The sequence below is a fragment of the Citrus clementina genome, unplaced genomic scaffold (genome assembly GCF_000493195.1).
Source record: "Citrus clementina cultivar Clemenules unplaced genomic scaffold, Citrus_clementina_v1.0 scaffold_2, whole genome shotgun sequence".
Lineage (NCBI taxonomy): Eukaryota > Viridiplantae > Streptophyta > Magnoliopsida > Sapindales > Rutaceae > Citrus > Citrus x clementina.
The window spans coordinates 31,489,012-31,499,114 of record NW_006262688.1 but is presented as its reverse complement, the minus strand read 5'-3'; the positions used below and the strand labels follow the sequence as shown (position 1 = coordinate 31,499,114).

At 37.1% G+C, this 10,103-nt stretch overlaps 1 protein-coding gene across 1 annotated transcript; it reads left to right on the top strand.

The window, feature by feature from the left end:
* The first annotated feature begins 1,608 nt into the window (after positions 1-1,608).
* LOC18052212 (30-kDa cleavage and polyadenylation specificity factor 30) lies at positions 1,609-9,705 on the top strand. The gene is made up of 7 exons (XM_006448861.2): positions 1,609-2,297; positions 2,716-3,102; positions 5,731-5,893; positions 5,991-6,101; positions 6,417-6,485; positions 7,451-7,537; positions 8,395-9,705. Exons 1-7 carry the CDS (start codon positions 1,897-1,899, stop codon positions 9,280-9,282), a joined length of 2,106 nt encoding a protein of 701 aa, XP_006448924.1. The 5' UTR covers positions 1,609-1,896; the 3' UTR covers positions 9,283-9,705.
* Positions 9,706-10,103: the final 398 nt, after the last annotated feature.

Sequence of the window (10,103 nt, the reverse complement as noted above, 5' to 3'; positions counted from 1 at the left end):
CCGAACCGATCACAACCCGATCGGGTTTGTAAATTTCAAACCGATCGGGTTTCGATCCCGACCCGATCCGACCCGAACCCGAAATTTATCGGGTCGGGTCGGGTAAAATGCCCACCCCTAGTGGCAACAATGGTTATTCTGGCTCTCATTGTCATCCTTATAACATGCAATGAGAGGGACAAGAGTCTGCCGACAGAACAATTTGTTAAATTGGCAACATTGAGAATAATTTCATATTATGAGCTGTAACAAGTAACAAATGGATTTGATGAAAGCAACTGGTTACAGGGACTTTTTGCTCTGTATACAAAGCAACACTAGCTAATGGAATGAGTGTTGCAGTAAAGTTTGCAAGAAACTAGAGCACTTAAAAGTTTTGATGCTGAATGTGAAGTTATGCGAGGAATAGGCAGTGAAATCTTGTTAAAATCATTAATGGTGACAGTAATCCTGGTTTCAAGGCTTTAATACTGCAGTAGCCTTAAAGGAGATTGGAGGAGTGATTGTATGCCCACGAGCACCTGCTCAATAGCCAACAGAGGCTGGATTTGTTAGCTTACAGCAACTTATGTTTTGGAATATCTTCATCACGGCTGTCCAATGCCAGTGATCCACTGTGATTTGAAGCCCAACAATGTTCTACCGAATGATGATATGGTTGCACATTTGGGTGATTTTGGCATGGCCATACTTTTAGACCGAGTAAACTTTGTCAAACAAACCTTGTCACTGGCAACTACTCGATATACGGCCCCAGATGATTCTTTTTGGTTAAAATTCTGAAAATGCCATAATCATTTCTCTCTGTAGCTTTCTCAGGAACCTTTTTTTTTCCCTGGTAAAATTACCAAATGCGAAACAGTGTTGATAAACAACAAAGAAAACATAGTTTCAATTATTTTCTGCTATAAAATTTGCACCATCTTGTGGTAAATTTTATGATACTTCCATGATGGCTAAAGTTTTAAATGAAGAGTATGGATCAGAAGGAGTTGTTTCCACATTCACTAAAAAAAGTCCCACAGACGAAATATTTGCAGGAGAAATGAGCTTGAAGCGTTGGGTTGAAGAGACATTAGCTGATGCAGTTAATGAAGCTGTAGATGCCTATTTGCTGAGCAGAGACGATGACGAAGAAGGAAAAACGGAGTTTGTAGCTTATAAGAATTGCATATCATCTATCATATGCTTGGCCTTGAAATGATCTGCAGAAATCCTCAGGAAAGGATTAATGTATAAATTAGGAGTTACATTTTATTTTCATGTAATATTTGTCCCTCTAAAAAGAATCCCAATTTGACTAAGATTTGTGATGATCACATTTAAACAAAACAATTAGGAATATATTAGAATTTAAAATGCAAACCGTTACCGGTCTACTGCTGCTGGTGGATGTACACCTTTTGACCAAATCCTTATCCCTCTTAAGCCCAACTTGCATTCTCTTTTCAATTTTATTTAATTATAAAAAAAATATTTTTAAGACATTATTTATTTATAATTTCTCGTCAAATATCCAAAACTTCCACGTGAAAATTAACAAATTATATAATAAAAATAATTGTGAATGGTGAAAACATAAAATTCAATTAAAGGCAAATTCTTTATTAAAATTATTATTTTTGCTCTTTCCCCGCCATTGTCATTTTTATGGCTTAAAGTCTTAAAGAGTAAAGAGTGAAGGCCCTGGTTCAAGTTCAAAGAAACCGTACAAATGCCCAAATCACTCTTGAGTCTTTCTACTCTCTAAACTGCAAAACTCCTCCTTTTTACATCACCCTTTGATCTTAACTCCACTATCCCCAATCTCACATTAATTCAATTTTGAAGAAGCCCTAATTTCTCACCAATCCGTCCCCAATTGCGCCAAACTAATAATTAATTAAACCCTCTCGAATGGAGGACTCGGAAGGAGGTCTCAGCTTCGACTTCGAGGGCGGCCTTGACGCGGGCCCCGGTATGCCCACCGCCTCCAACCCCGCGATCCAATCCGATTCCACCGCTGCGGCGGCCGCCGCCGCGGCCAATGCCAACCACGCTGCCCTTTCTTCCTCCGGGGCGGCTCCCGACCATGCGTCGGCGCCGGTACCACACCATTCGGGGCGGAGGAGCTTCCGGCAGACGGTTTGCCGGCACTGGCTGCGTAGTCTTTGTATGAAAGGTGACGCTTGTGGGTTTCTTCATCAATACGATAAGTCTCGGATGCCAGTCTGTCGGTTTTTTAGATTGTTTGGGGAGTGCCGTGAACAGGATTGCGTTTATAAGCACACTAATGAGGATATCAAAGAGTGTAACATGTATAAATTTCCCTTCCTTTTCTTAGCACCCTCCTTTTTTTGTGTTTATATTGTCTTTAGCTTTTATATGCTTCGTCTGTTTGTTTTTCTTGTTGTTGATGAATGTGGGGTATGACTATTGCATTTAATTTTTCTGGTTTTGTTGATTTTAGGCATGCCCTGTTTATTTGACGATCATTATAATTTTGCATTTTTGTTGATGAAATTGTATTTGTTAGTGGATTAGTGATAATTATCAATATGGAAATGGGGTAATTAGTGATTGGCTTTGTGTTAAGATGGGATTTTTAGTTCTGAAGGCGGTGTAGTGGAAAGCAAATTTATAACACCGCATTAAGTTTGTGTGTTCCTTCCCACACCCCCCCCCCCCCCCCTCAAGTTACCTTTCGTTTTAATCTGAGAGAGTTCCATGCTGTAGGTACAAGCTGGGTTTTTGTCCAAATGGTCCTGATTGCCGCTATAGGCATGTGAAGTTGCCTGGACCTCCACCTTCTGTGGAAGAAGTGCTTCAGAAGATTCAGCAAATAAGTTCATACAATCATGGCAACCCTAATAAACTTTTTCAACAGCGAGGTGCTTTCTCCCATCAAATAGATAAATCTCAGTTTTCACAAGGTCCCAATGCTGTCAATCAAGGTGCGGCTGGAAAATCTTCTACAGCAGAGTCGGCTAATGTGCATCAGCAGCAGCTGGTTCAACAACCACAACAACAGGGCACCCAGACCACCCAGATGCAAAACCTTCCAAATGGCCTACCTAATCAGACGAACAGAAATGCTACACCCTTGCCCCAAGGAATATCTAGGTGTGTTCAGAGTCCTGAGGTCTATAACTGGGTTATGTAAATCAATCTTTGTATTTTATTTGGACATTGTTATGAGAGGTTCACCCAGCCAACTTCTGTTGTTAGCTGTAATTAGCTTCCTACTGGCTGACAATTAACTTTTATCTCTATTTTGAAGTATATTTTTTTTTTATAGCAAACGGGAATAAGATTTGATAGTAATGCAATTCTATTTTCTCATTTATTGTATTCCTTTCTTAATTACTTCATTTGATATATAACTTTTTCTTACTTTCTAATGCATGGTGTTGTAACGCCTGTACTTATTAGCATCTGCTACGGAAGTTTCCAATTATGCCATGTTCAGATCCTGATCTAAATAATTCTCTGAGGACTGAGCTGTGGAGTGGCATCATTATCTGCTGCTTTTCCCTTTTTCCTCATTGATCAAGATGTAGCTGAACTTATTTGGTGCATTTTTTATTGTTTCAAAGATTTTTTTATAATTGGAAAAATGCTGTTGCAAAAACATGTTTGGCGTTGTTTTTTGATAAAATAGTGGTTTTAAGTTAAAAGTTGCAGTTTGCTGGGAAATTTCTTTTTCAATAATGGTTGAAAACAATTTTTTTTTTCAATTTTAGTTGTATTTTTAAAAAGTTTTTTCAACCAAATTCTGAAAGGGACTTGATCAAACATGTTATCAACTAATTGTTATTTTAGAAAACAGGAAAAGAAACACATCCATGCAACCACTTAATTTCCTGGCAGCAATGAGTCAGCGGTGGTTTTTGAGATGCCTGTTTTATTATCAGCCTATGATCATGAACTCCAGCTTTTTAAATGTACACAGCTATGATGATGTTCACTACTTTACACTCTCCCATTTTCCTTTTTTCCTTTTGTTTGTGTTTATGCATCGTAATGTTATCAGTAGTATCACAAATTTCTTACTTTGATTAATTCATTCACTGGATCTCTAAGTGATTATGCTTTAGTCCATGCCTTGATGTTTTTGGCTTATTGGTTCTGTTATTGTCTTCTCTTCTATTTACATGTTTTCTTAGAGATACACATGTATGCTAATATGCTGGTTTTATGGAGGCCAAAGTGAGCTTTTTCCTAGTATCTCAGAATGCTAAAAGTTCTTCTGTAGCCGGGAACTAAGTTTTTCACATTTTAGCAGGATACTAACAGATCTTTAGTGAGAAATTAGTCATATGCATGATGATTTGGTTGCCTCAACTGATTGATGAAGGGTGTTTGAAGGGAGGAGTTGGAGGCTGTCTGCGGAAACCTTTTGAGTGTAGGAGGTGGTTCATCTAGGTAATTTCTATTAAAATTATGTGCAGAGTACCGGGGTCATAGGAAAGTAACAACAGTACCAAATTCTGTTGTGTGGCTTCTATATAAATAGGTTCAATCTTTCAAATCTAGTAACAGTTGGATGTAAAAGTGAGGGTAAGGTAACCTAAAAGGAAGAAACTTTGTGTAGAAAAACATTATATACTGTACTTGTTTGGTTTAGTAATCCTTGACATGGAATTTTGTAGGAATGCAGTTGGTGAAAGGGACCGTCTATAAAACGCAGGCTTGTTTGCTTAATCAGTGGGTTAGGTGATGAGAGAACTGTGGGTCTAATTGGCTTTATTACAGCATTACACTAATTTTGTCATGTCAGAATCAAGAAGAAATCATTTAGATAGCATCTTAACCCTTGAGAGTTTCCATGGCAGAAAAATTCAGGATTTGTTTTGTTGATCGAGAGCCTTTTGAGTTCATAGCATTCCCTGCTTCTTGCTTTGTTAATTATGGCATGGTGCATTGTTTGCTTGAGAAGAAATGTACAGCATGAAGCTAATAACATTCCCTATGCTGGTGTTGAAGCATTTTTGGTTTAAATGAATAATCATTATTGTTTCTGATTTTTTTTTAATTTAGTATTTTAGTCCATATGGTTTCATCATAAATTATAGACTTCATTAGTGGCTTCTAGCTTGGTCTTACTGGTTAAAGTGTTGTTCCTATTTGGCTGTTATTTTACAATTTGGATTGCCTAGCAGCTTAGATATAATGATATCAATATATTTTTAGTTAAAGTGTAATTTGCTTAAAGAAGCCAATGAGTATCTTAGTCTTTTACTGTTATGGATACTCAACTCTGTTTTTCTTATCTTTTCTTTCTCTTTTATTTGCATTAACTCTCTGCCATAGTCTTGTGTTGTAAATTAGATTTCAATACAGCAGCACCTTTTGTATTATGATTAGTATTACAAATTTCAAAAGAGAAGTTTAGGGATCTGCAGAGTTAAATATTTTAAATTTGTCTATAGTCGGATCAGTCAACTAGCTACAGACCACAGTATGTTCGTTGTATTCTGTTATGCATTCAATTACATATCAGTGGGGTATCTGTATGTTTTTTGTATTTGTCTTGTGGATGGCTGGTTTAGCAGTTCTATGCCAATTCAAGCTGAATGAACGTTTTTCTTATTTGGATATTTATGCTCTTGGAGTGTGGTTTTAAAGAAGTTTTATGTATTATATGAGTTATTTTATTTGCTTCCAATTAAAGCAATTTTTTCCTGTTATGTTCAATTGTTGATGAATTTGGATATACATACTTATTTTATTTCAAATCATGAACCATAGGTATTTTATTGTTAAAAGCTGCAACCGTGAAAATCTTGAATTATCTGTACAACAAGGAGTATGGGCAACTCAAAGGAGCAACGAAGCTAAACTAAATGAAGCTTTTGACTCTGCTGAAAATGTGATTTTGATCTTCTCAGTCAACCGGACTCGGCATTTCCAGGTAGTTTGGAGTTTGATAAAAAAAAATTCTTTGCAATCAAGATTTTTTTATTTCACCCCTGAGGTGTTTAACATTGAAAGAACTGTTGATCTTTTAGGGTTGTGCGAAGATGACCTCAAAAATTGGTGGGTCTGTGGGTGGGGGAAACTGGAAATACGCACATGGAACTGCACATTATGGGAGGAATTTCTCAGTTAAATGGTTGAAGGTGCATGTCCCCCTTTTCTACGAGTTATTTTATTTGATATAAGAAAATAGAAACTATTAAATGAGTACCTAATTATTGTCCATTGGCATTGAAGGGTCACAGTCTATGAAAGATAGGAATGGAACTAATATGAAGTAGTGAATTTCCTTTGATTCAGATCTTTTATGATTTAGTGACAGATCTTCTGTTCCTGCATAAACATGGTTAGGCTGTAGCACAAACTAAATGGGCTCTGAATTTGATACTTACATGAATTGTTTTATGTTTGTTGATGATTATAGGTTATGATGACAACTTATAATTTCTTATTTTCAGTTATGTGAGCTGTCCTTCCATAAAACTCGTCATTTGAGGAATCCATATAATGAGAACTTACCAGTGAAGGTACTCATCTATACTGAATTCCATGTTCTTTTGAATTTTCTGCTCATGTGATTATTTTCTCTCTCTTTTCTTATCTCTTCTTTCTCAACATACTTGTAAAAGTGCTTAGTTTAACAATTATTTAGCAAGAATTAAATTGAACTGGAGAAATGCTGGACTGACCTATGGCTGCACAATGAAACACATGTTCAGGCTTGCTGATATTTCCTGTTGAACCAAATATATTTCCTACTATTGGTATCTAATTAATCATTTCTTTTGACAAAGTACTGCTATTAGTAATATAAAAGACTGAATCTTTTGTTAATTACTAACTAATTGTACAAAAATTCAATTTAAGATAGTTTATGTTCTGCACTTGCTCCTCCAATGACAATGTAGAAAGAATACTTTGGTAGTCACCTGTTTGCGCACCATACTTATACGTGACAATTGATATAACTGAAAAAAATTTGCAGCAACTACTAAATAATCAAACTATTAGACTAAGGCCTGCTTGGTTGGTCGTACTGAGATTGATTTTGATTATTGACTGGACTGGAGATCAGTTAGGATTGGACACCTTGCCTTCACTTGGGATCATAAAACATGAATGTTTTATGAATCTATTGTCATCAACAAAGTCACTTAAGATGAGCTATTTGTGTGGTGGACTGGTACGGGCATGAAACTTAGTTCGGAATGCATGTTGACGTAATATCCTATGAGATACATCACAATAATGAAATGAAGATCCTGCCCTCAAATTGGAGGTGTGGGATGCAGTTATTTTCTTAGATTCAAATTTTAATTGAACAATGAAATTTAAAAAGTTATCTGAACAAAAACCCAAACAAACGTACAGGTCCCTTGAACTCAATTGCTGTTTCAAAAAGATTTTTTTCCTCTTACTAGTGAAATCTTTATATGAGCTCCAATTAATTTCTCTGTTTTTTTTTTTTTTAAATTATTCTGTATCGTTGCAGATTAGCAGAGATTGTCAGGAGTTAGAGCCCTCTATTGGTGAGCAGTTGGCTGCCTTGCTTTATCTGGAACCAGATAGTGAACTTATGGTATGTTTTATCTGACATGAAGAAATAGGCCAGAAATTGTCAAGAGTAGTATAGATGTAGAAGAAAAATGAAAGAAGCTGAGATGTCATTTGGTAGCATTTTTAATCGCATTTGAAATCAAACACAACAAAAAGTAGGTTTGGTAGCAAGTATTTGGAGAGTACTTTGAAGAGTGGAAAATTTGTTTTTCAAATTTTAGAAAAAGATATTCTAAAATGAATACCAATTCATTCTTTACAAAGTAGTTCATTATGTTTCCCATTATTTTAGCACCAAAGCAGATAGGTTTTCCTTGTTTCTATACTTTAGAATACTGTTTTTAAAACGCAGCCTGGTATGTTCCTAGATCTTGAAAAATCCAAAATAAATTTGGTACTTTCATGAGACATGAAGTAGAATATTGGATGTGCCCTAACGGAATTGTCAATTTTCAAGTTCTTTGCTTTTGCAATTGGAAAAAGGACTTGTATCTTTTTATTTTCTACATGAGTGATTGTGTGAAACAGTATGCAAATGCGCTCTTGGTTTATAAACATATAAGGCATTAATCTTAGTAAGGCGTTTCTCCTAGTATATTTTCCTTACACATCGCTCCTATATATTTGGCTGCAAATTCTTCCTCATCCAAGACTTTCTGTGTGCCTAATACTTGAGCAACCAAAATGGTTCCTTTGTATGACCAAGTGGACTGTAGGTCTTTGCCAGAATTGGTTAGGTGTCATTAAGAAAGCTAAGGACAAATATAGATCTTAGTAGTCTAAATACATTGTTAATGTTTCTTGATTGTTTCGTTAAGATGCCCTAAGGCTCGAGCTAAATGGATCTGCATATTTTTGTGTCTTTATTTTGTAATACAGGCAATATCAGTTGCAGCTGAAGCAAAACGAGAGGAGGAAAAAGCAAAGGGAGTGAATCCAGACAATGGAGGGGATAATCCAGACATAGTCCCATTTGAGGACAATGAAGAGGAGGAAGAAGAGGAAAGCGAAGAGGAGGAAGAGAGCTTAGGAACTGCAAGCCAGGGTAGAGGGAGGGGCAGAGGAATGATGTGGCCTGGTCCAATGCCACTAGCCCGTGGGGCGAGACCCGTGCCTGGTATGCGAGGTTTTCCCCCTATGATGATAGGTGCTGATGGATTTTCATATGGTGTTACACCGGACGGTTTTCCAATGCCAGATCTTTTCGGTGTGGCTCCTCGTCCTTTTGCTCCATATGGTCCCAGGTTCTCTGGTGATTTCACAGGCCCAGGTGGCATGATGTTTCCTGGGCGACCTCCTCAACCAGGGTCTGTATTTCCACCAAATGGATTCGGCGGGATGATGATGGGACCAGGACGGCCTCCTTTTATGGGAGGAATGGGACCTGCAGCTACGAATCCTAGAGGTGGACGGCCGGTTGGCGTGCCCCCACCGTTCCCGAACCAGCCACAATCCTCTCAGAACAGTAGCCGTGTTGCTAAGAGAGATGTGAGGGGCTCTATTAATGACCGTAATGACAGATATAGTGCAGGATCAGATCAGGGCAGAGCTCAAGAAATGGGAGGTCCAGGCAGGGGGCCAGATGACGAGGTGCAATATCAGCAGGAAGGATCAAAGGCTAACCAGGAAGATCAATATGGTTCACGAAACTTCAGAAACGATGAGAGTGAGAGTGAAGATGAGGCACCGAGGAGGTCAAGGCACGGTGAGGGGAAGAAGAAACGGCGAGACTCAGAAGGGGATGCTGCTGCCAGTTCTGATAACTAGACAGGCTCATGGCTGCACAGCAGTTAGTGACACTGTTACAAAAATAGCCAGGCTGCACTCCAACATAGAAGCATGATTAGACTAAGCATTCACATAGATACCTACCTACTTTCTTAGAACATGATTGAACTAATCATAATGCCTCGATTATGAATTCTTTGTTCTGTAATTTAGAAAGTTTGCAGAATTACAGTTGTTTGGCATTTTAGGCAGGGGTTGAGGTTAAAAATGTTCAAATTAATATTAAATGTGTGCATATTTTTGTTCCGATGCCAGGAGGGGTGCCGGGGTGGTACGAGTAGTTTTGTTTCTCTCACTTTTGTTTAATTTAGTAACTTTTTCTTCTTTAATGCCGTAGGTGCATGTAGACCAACTATGAAACAGGTATTGAGTGTATATATGGTTCTCGCAATTCGTTTCCCATTTGCTTATCTAGCTATTGCTTCCGTTATTACTTTGTTACCAGAATGGACAAACTATTACTGTGTACGGTATGGGTGGTAACTTGCAACTATTGTAATGTAGTTGTAGTTGGACATATTAAAACATTAATAGTGTTTTCCGTAATTTAACAAAAAATTTAATGAATAAACAAATAGTTACAGTGTCTCAAAGATCTTTTTGATATCCACATAGAAATCTGCGAAAATTAAAACAAAATAAATGTGATTCATTAGGGCTGGTTCGGTATTATTTTTGAAATTGAATTTTTCTAAAATAAAAATGAGAATGAAAATTATGTTTGTAGTTGTTGTATTTTAAATTTAAATATGCGTTTGGTATTATTTTTTGTATTCTATATTTTGAAATTGAAAACAGTA

Coding starts and splice junctions, on each gene's coding strand:
- LOC18052212 (XM_006448861.2), top strand. CDS start 1,897: ATGGAGGACTCGGAAGGAGGTCTCAGCTTCGACTTCGAGGGCGGCCTT. Junction 6,486..7,450: donor ATGAGAACTTACCAGTGAAG/GTACTCATCTAT, acceptor GTATCGTTGCAG/ATTAGCAGAGATTGTCAGGA. Junction 7,538..8,394: donor AACCAGATAGTGAACTTATG/GTATGTTTTATC, acceptor TTTGTAATACAG/GCAATATCAGTTGCAGCTGA.